Raw genomic sequence first — 22934 nt, forward strand, 5'->3', positions numbered from 1 at the left:
ACCAATGGTGGAACACAGTTATTTATCGTCTTCAGCTCATCGAATGATTGCATTTGTTACATTAATGGCTAGAAGATCCATTTTATTGAATTGGAAAGAGATTAATCCTCCTCCTACATTCCAATGGTTTTCCCAAACTATATCTTGATTAAATTTAGAAAAATCTGAAGTGTCGCTTTTAACCATTCGGTTAAATTCGAAGACACTTGGAGACTATTTATTCAACACTTTCATATGATGTAACTTGACCTTTTTGGAATCCTTTTTATTAACCTTAAATATATGGATAAAGGAGCGGAGTTATTGACATTATTGATTGTATCCAGCTTTGTTTAGTTTTTTTTGTTTTCTAATTTGGGTTTTTTTTTGGACGTTTTCATTTTTTTTTCTGGCATGTTTAATTACATTAAGAATTTGGGAGGCTTAGTACATTTGTGTTATCTATAGCTTTTACTCGTATATACTGCTTACCAACAATGTAATCCTAATCTCTTTGTACTACTATTGTTATTATGCTTATGTATTTGAAAATTAATTAAAAGATTTAAAAAGAAAGAAAGAAAAAACCCAAAAAATGAATTGCAGAAACTGTTAGAACCCAACAGCCCTCTCCTCTCCCATGCACAAGCGGATGCAAAAGCAACAATCCTCCCCATCTCCCACTTACTCCAGCAAAAGCACTGACCACCCTCCCCACCACCTCACGATGCAAGCAATAACAAAGCCCCCCCCCCCCCCCCCCCCAAGGAGACCATGATCATTGGGATCTCTTCTAGGAAGGTGGGACCTGTACAGATTGGATGGGTTATACCTGAACTAAAGAGGGAGCAATATCCTTGCAGGTAAGTTTGCTAGCATGGTTCGGGAGGGTTTAAACTAATTTGCAAAGGGGATGGACCTGGAGCGATAGAGCAGTGAAAGAAGTGCTTGGAGTAAAGCCAGATCTAACATATAGAGAGGCTTTGAGGAAAGAGAAGCAGAATAAAGGGTGGAAGGGTAGGAAGGTAGAAGGGCTAAAGTGTGTGTACTTCAATGCAAGAAGCATCAGGAACAAAGGTGATGAACTTGGATACATACATGGAATTATGATGTAGTGGCCATTATGGAGACTTGGCTGGCACCAGGGCAGGAATGGATTCTCAATATTCCTGGATTTCAGTGCTTTAAAAGGGATAGAGAGGAGGGGAAAGGGAGGAGGGGTGGCATTACTGGTCAGGGATACTATTACAGCTACAGAAAGGGTGGGTAATGGAGCAGGATCCCCTTTTGAGTCAGTATGGGTGGAAGTCAGGAACAGGAAGGGAGCAATTACTCTACTGGGGGTATTCTATAGGCCCCCTGGTAGCAGCAGAGATACTGAGGAGCAGATTGGGAGGCAGATTTTGGAAAGGTGCAAAAATAATAGGGTTGTTATCATGGGTGACTTTAGCTTCCCTAATATTGATTGGCACGATTAGTTCCATGGGTTTAGATGGGGCAGAGTTTGTTAAGTGTGTCCAGGATGGATTCCAGTCACAGTATGTTGACAGGCTGACTAGGGGGAATGCCATACTAGACCTAGTATTAGGTAACGAACCGGGTCAGGTCACAGATCTGTCAGTGGGTGAGCATCTGGGGGACAGTGATCACCGCTCCCTGGCCTTTAGCAGTATCATGGAAAAGGATAGAATCAGAGAGGACAGGAAAATTTTTAATTGGGGAAGGGCAAATTATGAGGCTATAAGGCTAGAACTTGCGGGTGTGAATTGGGATGATGTTTTTGCAGGGAAATGTACTATGGACATGTGGTCGATGTTTAGGGATATCTTGCAGGATGTTAGGGATAAATTTGTCCCGGTGAGGAAGATAAAGAAAGGTAGGGTGAAGGAACCATGGGTGGCAAATGAATTGGAAAATCTAGTCAGGTGGAAGAAGGCAGCATACGTTTTTAGGTTTAGGAAGCAAGGATCAGATGGGTCTATTGAGGAATATAGGGTAGCAAGAAAGGAGCTTAAGAAGGGGCTGAGAAGAGCAAGAAGGAGGCATGAGAAGGCCTTGGCAAGTAGGGTAAAGGAAAACCCCAAGGCATTCTTCAATTATGTGAAGAACAAAAGGATGACAGGAGTGAAGGTAGGACCAATTAGAGATAAAAGTGGAAAGATGTGCCTGGAGGCTGTGGAAGTGAGCGAGGTCCTCAATGAATACTTCTCTTCAGTATTGACCACTGTGAGGGAACTTGATGACGGTGAGGACAATATGAGTGAGGTTGATAATAGACAATAGGTGCAGAAGTAGACCATTCGGCCCCTCGAGTCTGCACCGCCATTCTGAGATCATGGCTGATCATTCACTATCAATACCCAGTCCCTGCCTTGTCCCCATATCCCTTGATTCCCCTATCCATCAGATATCTATCTAGCTCCTTCTTGAAAGCATCCAGAGAATTGGCCTCCACCGTCTTCCGAGGCAGTGCATTCCACACCTCCACAACTCTCTGGGAAAAGAAGTTTTTCCTCAACTCTGTCTTAAATAACTGACATCTTATTCTCAATCCATGCCCTCTGGTACTGGACTCTCCCAACATCTGGAACATATTTCCTGCCTCAATCCTATCAAATCCTTTAATTATCTTAAACGTTTCAATCAGATCCCCTCTCAATCTCCTCAATTCCAGTGTGTACAAGCCCAATCTCTCCAATCTCTCAGCGTAAGACAGCCCTGCCATCCCAGGAATCAACCTAGTGAATCTACGCTGCACTTCCTCAATTGCCAGAATGTCCTTCCTCAAACCTGGAGACCAAAACTGTACACAATATTCCAGGTGTGGTCTCACCAGGGCTCTGTACAAATGCAAAAGGACATCCTTGCTCTTGTACTCAATTCCCCTTGTAATAAAGGCCAAAATTCCATTTGCCCTCTTCACTGCCTGTTGCACTTGCTCATTCACCTTCATTGACTGATGAACTAGGACTCCTAGGTCTCTTTGCATTTCTCCCTTACCTAACTCTACACCGTTCAGACAATACTCTGCCCTCTTGTTCCTGCTTCCAAAGTGGATAACTTCACATTTATTCACATTGAATGACATCTGCCAAGTATCTGCCCACTCACCCAGCCTATCCAAGTCTCCCTGTATTCTCCTAACGTCCTCTTCGCATGTCACACTGCCACCCAGTTCAGTATCGTCAGCAAACTTGCTGATATAGTTTTCAATGCCCTCATCTAAATCGTTGACATAAATCGTAAAGAGCTGTGGTCCCAATACAGAGCCCTGTGGTACCCCACTAGTCACCTCCAGCCAGTCCGAGAAACACCCATTCACTGCTACCCTTTGCTTTCTATCTGCCAACCAGTTTTCTATCCATGTTGAAACCCTGCCCCCAATGCCATGAGCTCTGATTTTACTCACCAATCTCCTATGTGGCACCTTATCAAATGCCTTCTGAAAATCTAGGTACACAACATCCACTGGCTTACCCTCGTCTAACATCCCTGTTACACCCTCAAAAAACTCCAACAGATTAGTCAAGCATGATTTGCCCTTGGTAAATCCATGCTGGCTCGGCCTAATTCTATTACTGCCATCAAGATGTGCCACTATTTCGTCCTTAATAATGGACTCAAGCATCTTCCCCACGACTGACGTTTAGGCTAACAGGGCGATAGTTCTCTGTTTTCTCCTTCCCTCCCTTCTTGAAAAGTGGGATAATATTAGCCACTCTCCAGTCTTCAGGAACTGATCCTGAATCTAAGGAACATTGGAAAATGATTACCAATGCATCCGCAATTTCCTGAGCCACCTCTTTTAGAACCCTCGGATGCAGACCATCTGGACCTGGAGATTTATTAGCCTTCAGTCCTACCAGTCTACTCATCACAGTTTCTTTCCTAATGTCAATCTGTCTGAATTCCTCTGATATCTTATGACCCTGGCCCATCCGTACATCTGGGAGATTGCTTGTGTCCTCCCTGGTGAAGACAGATCTAAAGTACGCAATAAATTCTGTTGCCATTTCCCTGTTTCCCATAACAATTTCTCCCAATTCATTCTTCAAGGGGCCAACATTGTTCTTAACTATCTTTCTCTTCACATAGCTAAAAAAGCTTTTGCTATCCCCTTTTATATTCCTGGCTAGACTTAAGGGAGAGGAGGTGTTGGAGTTGCTAAAATACATTAGGGCAGATAAGTCCCCGGGGCCAGATGAAATATTCTCCAGGCTGCTCCACGAGACGAGGGAAGAGATTGCTGAGCCTCTGGCTAGGATCTTTATGTCCTCGTTGTCCATGGGAATGGTACTGGAGGATTGGAGGGAGGTGAATGTTGTCCCCTCGTTCAAAAAAGGTAGTAGGGATAGTCCGGGTAATTATAGACTAGTGAGCCTTATGTCTGTGGTGGGAAAGCTGTTGGAAAAGATTCTTAGAGATAGGATCTATGGGCATTTAGAGAATCATGGTCTGATCAGGGACAATCAGCATGGCTTTGTGAAGGGCAGATCGTGCCTAACAAGCCTGATAGAGTTCTTTGAGGAGATGACCAGGCATATAGATGAGGGTAGTGCAGTGGATGTGATCTACATGGATTTTAGCAAGGCATTTGACAAGGTTCCACACGGTAGGCTTATTCAGAAAGTCAGAAGGCATGGGATCCAGGGAAGTTTGGCCAGGTGGATTCAGAATTGGCTTGCCTGCAGAAGGCAAAGGGTTGTGGTGGAGGGAGTACATTCAGAATGGAGGGTTGTGACTAGTGGTGACCCACAAGGATCTGTTCTGGGCCTCTGGACCTCTACTTCTCGTGAATTTTATTAATGACCTGGATGTGGGGGTAGAAGGGTGGGTTGGCAAGTTTGCAGATGACACAAAGGTTGGTGGTGGTGTAGGTAGTGTTGAGGATTGTCGAAGATTGCAGAGAGTCATTGATAGGATGCAGAAGTGGGCTGAGAAGTGGCAGATGGAGTTCAACCCGGAGAAGTGTGAGGTGGTACTCTTTGGAAGGACGAACTCCAAGGCAGAGTACAAAGTAAATGGCAGAATACTTGGTAGTTTGGAGGAGCAGAGGGATCTGGGGGTACATGTTCACAGATTCCTGAAAGTTGCCTCACAGGTAGATAGGGTAGTTAAGGAAGCTTATGGGGTGTTAGCTTTCATAAGTCGAGGGACAAAGTTTAAGAGACACGATGTAATGATGCAGCTCTATAAAACTCTAGTTAGGCCACACTTGGAGTAATTTGTCCAGTTCTGGTCGCCTCACTATAGGAAGGATGTGGAAGCTTTGGAAAGGGTACAGAGGAGATTTACCAGGATGCTGCCTGGGTTTAGAGAGTGCATTATGATCAGAGATTAAGGGAGCTAGGGCTTTGCTCTTTGGAGAGAAGGACGATGAGAGGAGACATGATAGAGGTGGACAAGATATTAAGAGGAATAGACAGAGTGGACAGCCAGCGCCTCTTCCCCAGGGCACCACTGCTCAATATAAGAGGACATGGCTTTAAGGTAAAAGGTGGGAAGTTCAAGGGGGATATTAGAGGAAGGTTTTTCACTCAGAGTGGTTGGTGCGTGGAATGCACTGCCTGAGTCAGTGATGGAGGCAGATACACTAGTGAAGTTTAAGAGACTACTGGACAGGTATATGGAGGAATTTAAGGTGGGAGGTTATATGAGAGGCAGGGTTTGGAACATTGTGGGCCGAAGGGCCTGTACTGTGCTGGAACATTGTGGGCTGATGGGCCTGTACTGTGCTGGAACATTGTGGGCTGAAGGGCCTGTACTGTGCTGTACTATTCTATATGTTCTATGATCTAGAGTCCATCAAAAAGCTACTGTCCATCCCAACACTTCAACATCTCAGACTGTCTCTCTCTAACTAGTGAAGGAGAGAGAGAGAGAGAGAGAGATTGCTCCTGCAACAAATAAGAGCAGGAGACCAGCAGCTTGCTGTTTCAACTTTACAGTCTGCTGCATCACTTTTCTGAGTACCCCTCCCCCTGACTCGAGGACCAACAGGTTGTCATTCACTATCAAAAATCCAGAGTTGGAGTCCTTTAGACAGTCCTACCTCGAGTTCAATGTTGGCAATTCCTGCGACGCTGTTGGTATCAAACTGCATCAGTCTCTCCTGTTCCTTTCAGTTCACCTACAGTTCAGTCCTCAACCTTGTTTCCTTCATCTGCCGTTGTCTAATGTAGGACTTGTGAATGTTGTGGGATGGTCAGTTTTTTCTTGTCATTTTCAAACCTAGCCATTGTATGACATTGGTGTGGTTTGAGCTTATCGTGTCATATGCACTTCGTTCAGTCTAGATGGTTAATTCTGCACTTTAAATAGTCAGTGATGTCTTTGCAGGGACACACAAATGCTGTACGGTGTCTACGATTCAGTCCTGATGGGCGATGGATTGCTGCTGCTGGAGATGATAGCACCGTGAAGGTATTTACTTAGAGCTTTGCATGGACTTACTGAATTACTTACTGCAAAACACACAAAATGCTGGTAGAACGCAGCAGGTCAGGCAGCATCTATAGTAAGAAGCACTGTCGACGTTTCAGGACGAGACCCTTCGTCAGGACTAACTGAAAGGAAAGATGGTAAGAGATCTGAAAGTAGGAGGGGGAGGGGGAAATGCAAAATGATAGGAGAAGACCGGAGGGCATGGGGTGAAGCTAAGAGCTGGAAAGGTGATTGGCAAAAGGGATACAGAGCTGGAGAAGGGAAAGGATCATGGGACGGGAGGCCTAGAGAGAAAGAAAGGGGGAGGGGAGGGAGTGCCAAAGGGAGATGGAGAGCAGGCAGAGTGATGGGCAGAGTGAGGAAAAAAAAGGGAGGGGGAGAAAACTAAATATATCAGGGATGGGGTAAGAAGGGGAGAAGGGGCATTAACAGAAGTTAGAGAAGTTAATTTTCATGAGCATGAATCCCTTCTTTCCCCACCCCTTCCGGTCTTCTATCATTTTGCATTTCCCCCTCCCCCTCGTACTTTCCAATCTCTTACTATCTTTCCTTTCAGTTAGTCCTGACGAAGGGTCTCGGCCCGAAACGTTGACAGTGCTTCTTCCTATAGATGCTGCCTGGCCTGCTGCGTTCCACCAGCATTTTGTGTGCGTTGCTTGAATTTCCAGCATCTGCAGATTTCCTCGTACTAACTTACTGCATGTAACTTAATACTTTATCAACTTCTGGACTTTCCATGCATTATAAAAGCTCTTGTTGCTAAGTAAACAACTATTCTTTGTTCAAGATCAGGTTCACTTAGTTTGATGGGTATTATATATGGATTACTTTCCGCAAGTTAAATACCAAATAGACTATGTTAAAGGTTGGGGGTAAGAAGATGATTAAGGAGTAATGTGGTAAAGCTTTATATTTTCTTGTGTTCCACTTTCAGTTAAGCAGAAAACTCAGAGGTGACCATTTGAGTTGGTATTGTTTGCATTTGTGAGCATGCATGAAGTAGTAGCAAAACACAAAATTCACAAATGTTAATATATTTCAAATTATTAGTTACGTTATATTTTTGCTTTATTTTCTGAAGCAATTGCTGGCAAGGCTATCCCTCTTAATTGCCTCTAAGCTGGACAGTAAATATTCACTTGTGTGGCAAGAAGTGTTATTACAGCATAAAGAAAACCCAAAGCTATTACTTTTTTATGGAACTTCTGTGCAATCTATTTTTAAAAAGCAGATTTCTGAAACTGCATACACTTTTGTGGGAGTAGAAGTGTTTTAGCCAATGACTTGTTTTTAGTGTGGTATCCAAGGTAGTTTGGTTTTCAAGATAGTTGTGGGATCCTGATAAAATATCATGCATTTTCAAACTTGTTTTCACTGCAACATTGACCTACCTGATTTAATCTAATACTGATAAAAGTAACACATGCATTGTAAGGATGCTGATTACATTGTTGTATGTGGTGAAATCATGAAGCTTCCTATCTAGTGATGTTTTTTGAGCCACACCACCATGTTGATGAGTAACTTAAATATTTTCTGTGCTGATTAGCAAAATGAAGGATGCTAATGCTTAAAAGCTGACATGGAAGACACTAACGGTATGCCAGAAATTTGAGACTGTTAGAGGGCAGAAGTAAGTGCCATTGCTATTACTAAAAAGAAGGTGCTTGAGAAGCAGAAAGGTCTGAAGGTTGATAAGTAATCTGGACTAGATGGACTGTACCCGAGAGTCCTGAAAGAGGAATCTGAGGAGATTATAGAGGCATTAGTAATGATCTTCCAGGAATTACTGGATTCTGGATTGGTTCCGGAGAAGTGATGGAGGCAAAAGGAAGTTATAGGCCAGTTAGCCTGACTTTAGTGATTGGAAAATGGTGGAGTCCATTATTAAGGATGAGGTTTTGGGGTACTTGGAGGCACATAATAAAATAGGCTAAAGTCAGCATGGTTTCCTTCAGGGGAAATCTTGCCAGAGAAATCTGATGCAATTTTTTTGAGGAAATAACAGGAAGGGTGAACAAAGGAGAGTCAGTGGATGTTGTTCACCTGGATTTTCAGAAGGTCTTTGATAAGGTGCTATACGTGAGATGGGAGCCTTTTCAGGTTGACTGCTGGTGACTAGTGGTGTTTCATAGGAGTCTGTGTTGGTACCGCTTATTTTACATCATATGTTAGTGATTTGGATGACAGAATTGATGGCTCTGTGGCCCAGTTTGTGGATGATATAAAGATAAATGGAGGGATAGGTAATGAAGAGGAAGCAGGGAGTCTGCAGAAGGGTTTAGTCAGTTTGGGAGAATACGCAAAGAAGTGACAGATGGAATATAGTGTTGGGAAGTATATGGTCATGTTCTTCGGCAGAAAGAATAAGGGTGCAGACTATTTTCCAAATGGAGAGAAAATTCAAAAATCTGAGGTACAAAAGTGTTTTGGGAATCCTCGTACAGGATTCCTTACAAGTTAACTTGTAGGTTGAGTTGGTGGTGAGGAAAGTAAATGCATTGTTAACATTCATTTTGAGAGGACTAGGACAGTGGTTCTCAACATGGGCCAAGTCACATTTTGTAGGGACCACAAGTGGAAAAACTCTAGAATTTCCAAATGTTTATTTCTTTAATGAAATATTACTAAAATATATAAAAAAGCAATGAATACAGGTGTCCCCGCTTTACGAATGTTCACTTTACGCCGCTTCACTTTTACAAAAGACCTACATTAGTAACCTGTTTTCGCATTGCAAAGAGAATTCTCGCGTTTACGAAAATTTTTCCCATATAAATTAATAGTTCTTTGCTTTACACCATTCCGGCTTAAGAAAAGTTTCATAGGAATACTCTACTTTTGTAAAGGGGGGGAACACCTGTAGATATAATTTAATTAGAACCCTGAATGGAATGAATGGGAAAATTTGCAAGATGCAGTTGAGGCAGAAAAACAGCTTAGCCTTTGTAAGGTTGCAGCACGCTAATTGTTATCTCTACTCCTGCTTGACCACACACATATCACAATTCACACGTTACAGGATGGCCCACTGAGCCCTGCTGCACAGTGTGGAGGCCGCAGTGAGCCATGAGGAGAGAAGTAGTTGAGAACCACTGGACGAGAATATAAGAACAAGGATGTAATCCTGGCATTGGTCAGACTGCTCTTTGAACGCTTTTGTGAGCTGTTTTGGGCCCCTTGTCTAAGAAGAGATGACCTGGCATTGGAGAATGTACAGATGAGGTTCATGAGAATGATTCTGGGAATGAAATGGGTTAATGTGTGGGGATCGTTTGATGTCTCTGGGCCTGGACTCACTGGAGTTTAGAAGAATGAGGGGGTGGAGGGATCTTATTGAACTTACTGAATGTTAAATGGCTTAGGTAATCTGGAGAGGGTTATTTCTGATATTGGGTGAGTCTGAGACCAGAGGGCACAGCCTCTGAATAGAGTGATGTCCTTTCAGAATCGGTGAGGAGGAATTTGTTTAGGATGTTGACTCTGTGGAGTTCATTGCCACAGTATTTAAAGCTGAGGTAGATAGGTTCTTCGTTAGACAGAGAGTCAAAGGTTACAGAGAGAAGCCAGAAGAATGGGATTGAGAGGGATAGTAAATCAGCTGTGGAATGGCCGGGCAGACTTGATGGGTTGAATGACCTAACTCTGCTCCTTTGTCTCATACTGTTATGGTCTTAATTAATCCTCAGTCTATATCACCATTGAGCTAAAGTTTCTTAGACTTTTAAAAGTATAGAACTTTTTGAGTGAGCAGAAAATTTACTTTATTTCCTTTAAATGTATTTACACTTGTTAAGCAAATACATTATTCAGCCAATGTATGTAACGTGAAATGCATCCTGAGAATCGATAGCAAGATGGAAAAAGTATCCATTTACTCTGTTGAAGTTCTTTACTTGATGGAAAAATTGGGGGTGGGGGGATAAAAAACAAAACCTCAAACTGATAATCTGCGAAATTTTTAAAATAACTGCAAGTTGGAATATATATTTTTTTAAAACAGTAATTAAATCCATCAGAATTAAAGTTGGTGAACTTGATTTGTGCCTTTTCTCTCTGATTTATGACCTGTGTTGGAAGCTGATGTTTTTGATCTGAGGTTCTTCGGAAGTCACGAATGATGCATAAAACTTGCTGCTTAAGATTGTTTATTACGTGTTACAAGAGCAAAAAATGAAGATGGGAAGATGTAGCATAATGGTGAGAAGGAGAGCGGGGGGAGAGAGAGGAAGAGATCCTACTTGGCAGGGAAAAGAACTAAGTAACATGGTTTGCTCCTCTCATGCTAGTTTGCTAATTTTTTTGAAGTTTCATTGATAACAGACATTTCATTTAAATCTTGGTGCTTGAATCAACCAATAAGATGGCCACTATTCAAATAATATGATACCTGCAACTGCAAACAAGTTGTTACGAAAGCAATTGCAACTATTACAAAACACACTGAACAATTACATGTGCATAGATAATTATATAAAAACACAAATAGGAATAAAACTTCAAAATCAGAATTGGTTTAAATATCACCACATATGTCCTGAAATACAGAGAGAGAGTTAGAGATATATAATACAGTCAGCGCTCCTTATCTGCGGATTCTGCATGCACGGATTCAACCAACTGCGGATCGGGAAAACCCGGAAGTTCTCTCTCCAGCACTTGTTGTTTGAGCATGTACAGACTATTTTTTCTTGTCATTATTCCCTAAATAATACAGGTATAACAACTATTTACATAGTATTTACATTGTATTAGGTAATATAAGTAATCTAGAAATGACTTAAAAGTACAGGCAGTCCCTGGGTTATGAATGAGTTCCATTCCTGAGTCCGTCTTTAAGTCGGATTTGAAGTTGGAACAGGTACATCTGGTATTATTTAGTGTCAGTTAGTCAAACGTTTTTCTTAGAATATAGTACATATTTTACCTCTTTATGCATTAAAAACACTTAAGAAACATATGTATTTCAATAATTAAACCACTACGTTACTTAGTAGTAATTGTAGCTTTCATTGGGGCAGGGCCTTTCACATGCTTCATTAAAATTGTTCCAATTGTTGACAGACTATAGCCTAACGTTTTTCCAATGACTGAAGGCATTTCACCTCTTTCCGATCGCTTTATTACTTACACCTTATTTTCAATCATGATCGTGAGTATTTTCATGAACAGAAACACTGTGGATTCAGAGCTGCGCCGCCAGGTCTTAATGTCCACCACAATGAGACGTTAAATAAAGTCTGGGGTTCCGCTGGGTCCTAAAGACCACCTCACTGGGACAGGTTAAATAAGGGACTTGAGCATCTGCGTTTTTTGGTATCCACGGGGTGTCCCGGAACCAATCCTCAGCGGATAAGGAGGGCCGACTGTAAAAATGTTGAGTGTGTGCCTTCAGGTTCCTGTACCACCTCCCTGATAGCAATGAGAACAAGACGTCCTGGGTGATGGGGGTCTTTAATGATGAATGCCACCTTTTTGAGGCATAGTTCCTGAAAGATACCCTGGATACAACAGAAGATAGTGCCCATGATGGAGCTGATCAAGTTAAACTATAAAGAAAATAACAATAGTACAGAAAAACACGTGTTGTGGAAAATCATTCCTGTAGAATTTACCTGTCCTCTAAGTTGTTAAATGTAGGAAGTTAATTTTGATGAATGTTACTTAGTTTCTGTCTTTTTTTTCCAGCTGTGGGATTTGTCAGCAGCAAAAATTTTAACAGAATTTACAGATCACACTGCACCTGTAAATACGGTGGAGTTCCACCCCAATGAGTATTTGCTGGCTTCTGGCAGCTCAGACAGGTCAGAATGGATGTTGCTTTGTAAATGGTTACTTTTACCTACAATTTCTATTGTTCTTGATCCAAATAGTTTTAAGTATTTCAACATTTGTGTTGTATTAATGTGCTTCCTGTGGTAATGATCAGTTATTTTGAATGTCTGTAGCAACATTTATGTATGCAAATAGTGTTAGTACAACTGGTATAAATAAGCAAGTGCTGAGTATGAGATGTACCTTTTCTAGGTTTACTATGCTTTGTAAGTAGAAAATACAAATCAGTAATGGAAATTACTGAACTGAGTACTCTGTACCATTCTCATTTTAACTTTTTCATTCACTGTCTGCTTTGTACTGCTAGTTTAGTGATGCATACACTAAATGATGAGCTATGGCATATTTGATCTTTAGATTACAAGGCTTAATTCTTACCTCAGCACGAAATCTTTGGTCCTGTGGAGGAGATATTACACTGAATTCTTGTTTTTTGAATGAGATATTAATCTGAGACACTAAAGGGTAAATAAAAGTATTCCACAGCACTAATGTTTAAGTATTCCTTCCTGTGTCATGAAATTGGTTAGTCCAAATAACATCAATAAAATGGATGTCTGGTCACAAACTTTTTATTTTTGTTACCATAAGATATAGGGACCGAAGGGAACCCATTGAGCCTGCTCCACTATGGCTGATTTATTATCTCTCTTAACCCCATTCTCCTGCCTTCCCCGCCCCCCCAGCCCGTAACCTTTAATGCCCTCACTAATCAAGTATCAACCTCACTTAAAATGTACCCAGTGACTTGGCCTCCATAGATGGTTGTGATGGTGAATTCCACAGATTCAACATTTTCTAGTTAAAGAAATTCTCTGTTCTGAACAGATGTTGTTCTATTCGTTGTGCCCTCTGGTCCTAGACTCTATTATAGGAAGCATCCTAGCCATGTCCACTTTATCTAGGCCTTTCAATAGGTTTCAGTGAGATTCTTCCCCTACCCCCATTCTTCTAAACTTCAGTGATGGCCCAAAGCCATCAAAAGCTTCTCCTGTCTCAACCCTTTCATTCAGGGATTATTCTCATGAACCTCCTTTGCACCCCCATCCAATGCAGCACATCATTTTTTAGATGAGGGCCCAAATTTGCTCACAATGCTGTCAGTGCTGTCTGACCCACGTCTCATAAAGCCTCAGTATTACATCTTTACTTTTATATTCTAGCCCTCTCAGAGTCAATGCTAACATTTGCATTTGCCTTCCTTAACACTGACTCAACCTGCAAATTAACCTTTAAGGAATCCTGCCTGAGGATTCCCAAGACCCTTGGGACTGCAAATTGGCTACCTGGGTTAACAGGAAATTCCTGATTTCAAAAGCTTTTTGATGATGATGTCAAACTGATTGAAAAGTCACTTGTAGCACCCTCATCATCAAAGACCACGTATTTAGAAGCACAAGAGATTCTGCAGATGCTGGAAATCAAGAACAACACACAGAGAATGCTGGAGGAACTCAGCAGGTCAGGGAACATTTATGGAGAGGAGTGAACAGTTTATATCTTGTCCAAGATCCTTCATATGGACACGAGAAGTCTATTTTTGACATTACTTTAGCTTTGATTACCATGAAACTTTGGTATGACTCAATCTTCACAGCTCAGAAAAGGAAGATTTCACTTTTGTACCAAGCCTGTTAATAAGCATAATTTAAGTTGAAATGTCTGGCTGACACTTCAGATGAGTGATCAAGTTTTTACTTGAATGCTACAGTAGAAGTTGAATTGGATGCTGAGCCTGAGATGTTAACTATATTTTGTATGGTACCTCCATACAAGCTATTAAGTAGGCATTTTGACTGGTGACTTGCATATCCTAGGGTGAGAGTAGATATCTTTAGGATGCCAAGGACAAGCACAATGAGCTTCTGCTTGCAATGTAACTGTGCTGTCATTTTTTTTCCTCTCAGATGTGCTATAATGTGAAATTTTATCAAACACTGATCTTTTGTTGGTGTAGGCCAGGGGTGGGCAAACTTTTTGACTTGAGGGCCACAAAGGGTTCTAAAATTTGACAGGGGGGCCGGACCAGGAGCAGATGGACGGAGTGTTTTGGTAATACACCTCAAGAGAAAATAAAATATCATGGGATATGTAGAAAACATGTGCTTTAATTTCAATTGAAAATGAACAAATGCATTACAACAAAATATCTGTCTTTGAAGTCCCATGGTATTTAGCTATTTATTGAAATGACTTTTAAAACACTGAAAATTAAATGAATAAAATACAGCTTTTTTTAATAGTAACAGTTACTATTTTAAAGCACTGAAAATTCTGTTATCCTTCAAGATATTATCATCATCACTCTCCTCCTGACTGTCTTTATTTCAAAAACGGTAGGAGATGCAGGTCTACTTGTCCTGCTCCTTCTTATTCAATTGTCCCCTGTGCCAAAACTCAACAACGACCAGCACAAAGACAGAACAATGACAGCACGCCAGTATGCGGAGCGCGTTTTTTGATCTGGAGCGCATTTTTTATTTTGAGAACATACGTGCACCTGCGCACTACTCATGTCGATCACTTTACAGAAATGACATGTAACATGTAAGGCTTATTGAAAAAAATATTTTCAAATGCATTTTTTACATAACACAACGAAGAAACTCATTTTTATTTTCAATGGGAACAGTGTTGTTGGTCTCCCTTTTTAGCCAGCGCATCAAAGTCTGGATTTAGTTTTGTTGTGGCGATTCTCAGGATGGATCTGAGGTGTTGGTCAGTTAACTTGGATCTGTGGCTGGCTTTGTTGATGTTCATGACGCTGAACGCCTGTTCACACAAATAGGTCGAGCCGAACAAAGAGTAAAGCGCAAATGTGGAGTAATACGCTGCACCTCAACAAAGGTCAATGTGTAGCGGTGTGCTACATGCAGCGCTAAAATTACGACACGGAGTCGGTAACTGCAGTCGAAAAAAAAAACTTTATTCGAAATCCCCAGCCTCACTTTTAAGCCTCCCTCAACCTGCCCCCCGTGGCGCAGAGGCTCCAAATTTCTCGCAAACCCCCGCAGGCTATCTCCCTTAGCCGGAACGCTGGCTAATTGTGAGCCGGTTCGGATGTGCCAGGAAATGGGTCGCCACAAATGTATATAGAGTGCGTCATTTATTGGGAAAACGCCAGAATTGCAGGGAGAAAACGTTAACAAGGATTATTAATATAATTTCATCAAGTTCTGCGGGCCGGATTAAAAAGCTTAACGGGCCGCATATGGCCCGCAGGCCGTAGTTTGCCCATGCCTGGTGTAGGCTATTTACAGTAAGTGTACTAATGATTGGAAATGTGACTGCATTGATGTCCCACAGTTACTTAATGTTCTATTTTACTCTCTCTTTCAGAACAATAAAGTTTTGGGACCTAGAAAAGTTTAAGATGGTGAGCTGTACAGAAGTAGAGAGTACTCCTGTCAGGTACAAGGAGCCATATTGTTCAAATCAAAATTTCAATTGTTTGCTTATTTTTTTATGGATCATCAGATGCAAGTACAATTGGTGAAGTCATGTAATGTGTGCAAGGACTACTCATCTTGAAGTGCCACTGCCAAACAGCTTTAGAGCTATGAGCACATTGATGTTGTACTATAAATATGACAATAGTGTTCATTTTTGCCTGTTCTTTCATTTTGGTACTCTGTGTCCTATTCAGTTGGCTGAGAGGTTTATTGGGGGGAAAATCTGTTATTGTGTACCGTCTCTTTCCATTCATCATTTATCCATTATCCTAGAGTCAGTCATTTATGCCTTTGCATCCTTCATGGATTTTCACAGCCTAGCAGCAATGTATTCAGGGCTACTGAGTGTACACAACTTGAACTTAAAAGGTGTTTTGTAGATGCTTACATTACAGCTGAGGCTCAGCAGTGCTTACCATTGGTCCACGTGCATGAACTTTTTCTGTGGCTTTTACTCAAGGCTGGGAATTGATGTGACTTCCTCCATCTTATGTCCTCTTCCCAAGGCCTATAATGATTGCCGTTGTCTTGTCACTACAGCAGGGCAGAGAATAACTTGGTACAGACCAGCATTCACCCTGGGACCTGATTGATCCTTGTACTGCAGCATCATGTTTGTTAACACAGTACACTTTGTTTTTATGGGTTAGGTGTAAATTTTGAAAGGAGTACCTAATTATTTGGTGAGGTTTTTGTATAATTTTGTGTAGATACATAGAAAGATTATGGAAAGGTATGGAAGCAGTCAGATTGTCTTGGGGAGGGACTTTAATTTTCTCAGCATTAGTTAATACAGGAGGCTTAGATGGGGCAGGGTTTCTTCATTGCATCCAAGAGGGGCTCCTGAAACAGTACATGGAGAGATCAACTCAAGAAAAGAACATATTGCACCTGGTTTGGGGAAATAAACCAAGCAGATGACAGACCTGATGCTGGGTGAATGTTTTGGGAATAATGACCACAACTCTATGTTTTAGGTTAGTTATGAGTAAGGAAAAAATCGTATCTTGTGGAAATTGGGGGAGGGCAAATTGCAATACGATAAGGCACAGCTAAGAGGCATTGATTGGGAGCATTTGTTGTACCAGGAAGGAAGGAGAAAGAAGCCTTTGTAAGGTTTAGTAAACTAAAATCTGACTGGGCCCTTGTAGAATATAAATATAATGCAAAAAGTGCTTGAGCAGGTGATTAGGAAGGCCAAAAGGGCTGTGAAATGTAATTGGCAAGCAAGATCAAGACCAAGGTATTTTATACTTAGCTACTGCACAGTACAGGCTCTTGCTCCCAAGTGTGGAGATTGCTGAGGCTTTGACAGATTTTTATGTCCTCACTAGAAACAGACAAGGTCTCAATGGACTAGAGAGTAACAACTATTGTGTCTTTGTTCAAAAAAGAAATACGGATAATCCAGGTAATTATAGGCCAATGAACCTTGTATCCATGGTAAGCAAACTGCTGGACAGGATACTGAAGGATAAGATTTATGCACATTTGGAAAGGCGTGGCCTGCTTAAGGGCAGGTTTAAAAATTGATCAGGTTTTTTGAGGCGGGAATGGGAGCTTGATGAGGGTAAAGCAGTGGATGGGGTCTATATGGACTTCACTAAGGCATTTGATGAAGTCCTATATAGTTGCTTGATTCAGAAGATGAAGCTGCAAGGGATCCAGGGTGAATTGCAAGTTAAGATTTGAAACTGGCCCATAGAAGACAGAGTAGGGGTGGAAAGCTGTTATTTTAGCTGGGCAGCCATGACCAATGGTATATAACCATATAACAATTACAGCACAGAACCAGGCCATCTCGGCCCTTCTAGTCCGCGCCGAACGCTTACTCTCACTAGTCCCACCTACCTGCACTCAGCCCATAACCCTCCATTCCTTTCCTGTCCATATGCCTATCCAATTTTTTTAAATGACAAAATCGAACCTGCCTCTACCACTCCTACTGGAAGCTCGTTCCACACAGCTGCCGCTCTCTGAGTAAAGAAGTTCCCCCTCGAGTTACCCCTAAACTTTTGCCCCTTAACTCTCAACTCATGTCCTCTTGTTTGAATCTCCCCTACTCTCAATGGAAAAAGTCTATCCACGTCAACATGAGGAAATTTGCAGACGCTGGAAATTCAAACGACACACACAAAATACTGGTGGAACACAGCAGGCCAGGTAGCATTTATAGGGAGAAGTGCTGTTGACGTTACGGGCCGAGACCCTTCATCAGGAAAGGTCCACGTCAACTCTATCTATCCCCTTCATGATTTTAAATACCCTATCAAGTTCCCCCTCAACCTTCTATGCTTCAAAGAATAAAGACCTAACTTGTTCAACCTTTCTCTGTAACTGAAGTACTGAAACCCAGGTAACATTCTAGTAAATCTCCTCTGTACTCTCTCTATTTTGATGACATCTTTCCTATTATTCGGGGACCAGAACTGTACACAATACTCCAAATTTGGCCTCACCAATCCTTTGTACAATTTTAACATTACATCCCAACTCCTATACTCAATGTTCTGATTTATAAAGGCCAGCATACCAAAAGCTATCTTCACCACCTATCCACATGAGATTCCACCTTCAGGGAACTATGCACCATTATTCCTAGATCACTCTGTTCTACTGCATTCCTCAATGCCCTACCATTTACCATGTATGTCCTATTTGGATTAGTCCTACCAAAATGTAGCACCTCACACTTACCAGCATTAAAATCCATCTGCCATTTTCAGCCCACTCTTCTAACTGGCCTAAATCTCTCTGCAAACTTTGAAAACCTACTTCATTATCCACAACACCACCTATCTTAGTATCATTTGCATACTTACTAATCCAATTTACCACCCCATCATCCAGATCATTAATGTATATGAGAAACAACATTGGAATTCTGAAGGATTAGTGCTAGGGCCTCTGTTTATAATATAGATCGATGATTTGGATGAAAATTTAGATGGGTGAATGAGCAAGATTGGTGAAGTTGTGGACATTGTAAAGGACTTTCAAAGAATACAGCAGGATATAGATCAGTTACAGATATGGACAGAGAAGTGACAGCTGAAATTTTCTTCAGGCAAGTATGAAGCATTGCACTTTGTGAAGTCAGTTTGAAAGTTGAAAGTATACAGTTAATGGTGCATCCCTTTATTGCATTGACATAGAAGAGAACTTGGGATACAAGTCCATAGTTCACTGAAAGTGGCTAAACCAATGGATAAGATGGTAAAGAAGAAGCATAGCATGCCTGCCTTTTATTGGTAGGGGTGTTGTGTAAAACTTCAGTTAGACAGCATTTGGAGTATTGCTTGCAGTTCTGGTCACCCCATTACAAGAAGGATGTGGAGACTGGAGAGGATGCAGAAGAGGTTTTCCAGGATGCTGAATGGAAAGGAGGCATGAGCCATAAGGAAAGGTTGGACAAACTTGGGTTGTTCTCTTTAGAGTGTTAGAGGCTGGGGGGAGACCTGATAGAGGTTTTTAAAATAATAAAGACATAGATATAGGGTAGACAGTCAGAAACTTCTCCCCATGTTAACACCAGAGGACATGCTTCGCAGTTTTTGGCAGGGGAGGATTTGTTGAAAGCAACATGAGGGGAAAGGTTTTATACTGAGATAGAAAGGGAGCCGAAATAAGATACCAGGTGTAGTAGTGGAAGCTGGCATTTTGGTGGCATTCAAAAGGTTTTTAATTCGACATGAGAATATGGAGGAACATGGGTGCCAACGTAGGAGGAGAACATTTAGTATAATTTGGCATCAAGATTGGCATGATGTTTTGGTCTGAATAGCCAGTTCAATGCTATACTGTTTTATCATGAAATTGCTCCAACTAGCTGGTTATTTTGAAATTATTTTGCCATTGGAAAAAAAACTATTGATTTCCTATTCTCTATCTGTTTCAGGTGTATTTTGTTCAATCCAGATGGTTGTTGTCTATACAGCGGATCTCAGGATTCATTGCATGTATATGGATGGGAACCTCCACGTTGTTTTGATGTACTTCCTGTTAATTGGGGTAGAGCAGCAGACCTTGCCATCTGTTCCAATCAGTTGGTATGTCCTGTACAATTATGGGTGTTGAATGGTATAAGATGAACAGTTAGGATGAGTCCAGTTAAGTAATGGAATTAAATATAGTAATTAAAATGCTGTACACCTCAGTTATGGGGAGTTAATACACCAAAAGAAATTTGCACTGCTAAGCAAAAGAGATTAACGTTACAGATGAATGCTATAAGGACTAATACTGAGAAACAACAAATACCATGACACATGTCAGTGACAATAAATCTGATTCTGATATACATGTTCATTTTAGAAAAATACTGTTGGTATTAGTAGTGTGAAATAAAAACTAAAGATCTTAATTGAGGCACCATTAGTGGAGAGAGGGGTGATACCTCTATTAAATCTCTGCTCATTCTCTTGCACCCAAGGGAATCAAGTTGTAACCTATTCAACCTTTCTCTATAATTGTTTCTGTTATTGCAATTTTTCTACATGAATCGTAATAATTTAGGAGAACAGTTGTTTTGGTGGTTCTATAGAAATATAAAACATGAGTTTGACGTTGTGCCAAAGATCAACAATTTAAAAATTACTAATTTCCTACTAACATTTTTGCAGTTTAATAATCAGAACTGGAACTAAACTGTGCTCTTGTTGAGCTGCTTGTCAAACCTTGTGTTTCCTGTTTGCGTAATATTGTAAAAGGTGATCTGTACTTTAGCTTGAGGCTTTGAATTGAATGGATTGAACTGAGATCTGATTCAATGCAGTGGATTATCATGTTCTTGGTAATGGTATTTTAGGTTGTTAATTGAAATAAATGGTTATTAAATAGCTTTTTTAAATGAGCAGAATTGCATATTACAATAGTAGTATGTGAAATAACTTTGCCTGAGCAACTGCTGTAATCTTTAATGTAAAAGGTAAGCATTCTTTACTGTTCACCTCAGTTCCTGTTTCATATCTTTGTGATTTGTTTACATAATAGATTGGAGCTTCATTCAGTCAGGTGACAGTCTCAACGTTTGTGGTGGATCTGAATAGAGTGAAGAAGACTGGTTCAATTGTCCAGGGCACAGTTGAAGATGAAAAACTCTTCAATCTATCAGAAATGAAAGGAGCTGCACTCAGACGCAACTATGAGCGGCCCTTAACTACATGCAACAGACCTCAAAGGTAAAGTAAGTTCTATATTATTAATCCAAGGGGAGTCCGGATCTCCAAATCCTTTCATCGATGTTGTTCAACTCTAGGCATTCCTTTTTGTTTTGCTTTATTAGTTTATTTGCTGTTTCTCTGTGGGCATTGGTTTAAGTTTGTCCAAGCGTCATAATCAAAAAAAGCACTTTAACGGTGAAGGTGAAAAAGGTGGTTACTTTGAATAATTTTTAAATTCCCTTTACAGTCCCTATCCCTTGCAATGAATAAGCACTTCAGAACTTGTAAAGTTTCAGATAAAACATAATTGTAACTGTCTCTTTATCGTGGCTCAAGACAAATTACAGAATCAGGTTGCAATGTGGCTCATCTGGAATTGGGTTGAATAGCGCTGTACCATTTCTCCTGGAATTACATTTCTTTAAGATAAGGGGAGGAAAGTTTAAGGGAAGTATCAGAGGTAGGGTTATTGACACAGAGAGGGGTGTAGGTGCCTGGAATGCACAGCTGGGGGTGGTGGTAGAGGTTGATACAATAGGGACAGTTAAATGTCTTTTGGATAGACATATGGATGTAAGAAAAATGAAGTTTATGAGCTGTGTAGGAGCAAAGGGATGGATTAATTGTGAAGTAGGTTTATATAAATTTGCACAACATTGTGCCTGAAGGGGCCTGTACTGTTTATGTTCTGAGGAATTTGTAGCATAGAGAAAGCCATTTTAGGGCAATAAGTGAGTGTTTCTGTTTATTCACAGAGGAACAGGAATCTTTAATTTCTTGTATCTGTCCAATTTTTGTGTCATATTTTCCTAAACCATTTATTTGAATCATTCTTTGATCTGCTTTAATCATTAACATAGACAGTGTTACCCATGGATCAACAGCTTCACAGCCCACCATTAAAATGAGGGTTTTTTCTTTCCGTCTAAGGTTCCTATTCTTAGTTTTTGAACTGGTCATTTGTAACAGTGAAACACATTTAATGGATTTTAATTTATTCTATACTTATAAATTCACAATTGGCCAACACACTGGCAAAGATGCCATTTAATTTTTTCTTTTTCCATTGAGTTGATAGTGCTAGGTTGCAGCTTGGTCCATGACAGACCTCAAAATGAAAATATTCTCTCACTGCTGTTAGGTTAATCACGTATGACTTAGAAGCAAACTTGTTAATGATAGTGCTCCAGTGCTCTCACACTGGATGGTGGAAACTGTATGGCAGACAGAAAATAGTCTGATCAGAATGGATGGTCATTGAGCAGCTGTTGCTTTAATGTTATATTGGATTGCTTGTCTAGAACATATGATCATAGAAATAGAAGGAAGAGTAGGCTATTTGCCATTTGGTAAGATAATGATCTTTTAGTCATGCACCACTTTCCTGTACTAATACCATGATACCCTTTTTTCCCCAAAAATAATTGAGGTTGTAGAAATTCAGCTACCATTGAAATCCAGGACCACAGCATACACTCAGGATACTTCGGGATTGCAGTATCCATTGCATTCCTCCTTCATCAGAATAAATGGAATTTCCAGTAAACAAGCTACAGTAATGGTGGGAACAGTAAAATGGAGATAAATTGTTCACTTGCGCATTCAAAGATGATTAACCGTTTTGTACTTCCTTGTTTGCCTTTTGTTATTCTTGTGAGCAGTTATTTTTTTGCACGGCCAAGTGGTTAAGGCGTTCATCTAGTGATCTGAAGGCCGCTAGTTCAAGCCTTGGCTGAGGCTGCGTGTGTCCTTGAGCAAGGCGCTTAGCCGCACATTGTTCTGTGACGACACCAGTACCAAGCTGTATGGGTCTAATGTCCTTCCCTTGGACGACATCGGTGGTGTGGAGAGGGGAGACTTGCAGCTTGGGCAGCTGCTGGTCTTCTGTTTTAAAAAAAAAACCTTGCCCAGGCTTGCGCCCTGGAAACTTTCCAAGGCACAAATCCATGGTCTATCGAGACTAACGGAGGCCTACATATTTTAAAATCTCATATTAGCGTGTGCAGCTATTTATCATTGTGATAGAAATACAGATTGTGAAATCGCTTGGTATCTCATGGAG

The 22934-nt window shown here is 40.9% G+C and overlaps 1 protein-coding gene across 2 annotated transcripts in view; it reads left to right on the forward strand.

The window, feature by feature from the left end:
* katnb1 (katanin p80 (WD repeat containing) subunit B 1) overlaps positions 1-22934 on the forward strand; it is a 72129-nt gene that overhangs the window by 20025 nt on the left and 29170 nt on the right. For both annotated transcript variants that reach the window (XM_059992572.1, XM_059992573.1), the window contains 5 exons: positions 6319-6402; positions 12112-12227; positions 15598-15669; positions 19609-19759; positions 20703-20890. In XM_059992572.1, coding sequence (XP_059848555.1) covers positions 6319-6402; positions 12112-12227; positions 15598-15669; positions 19609-19759; positions 20703-20890 — 611 coding nt within the window. The remainder of the gene's footprint in view (positions 1-6318; positions 6403-12111; positions 12228-15597; positions 15670-19608; positions 19760-20702; positions 20891-22934) is intronic.

The sequence above is a fragment of the Hypanus sabinus genome, chromosome 17 (assembly GCF_030144855.1).
Source record: "Hypanus sabinus isolate sHypSab1 chromosome 17, sHypSab1.hap1, whole genome shotgun sequence".
In the NCBI taxonomy this organism is placed as follows: Eukaryota; Metazoa; Chordata; class Chondrichthyes; order Myliobatiformes; family Dasyatidae; genus Hypanus; species Hypanus sabinus.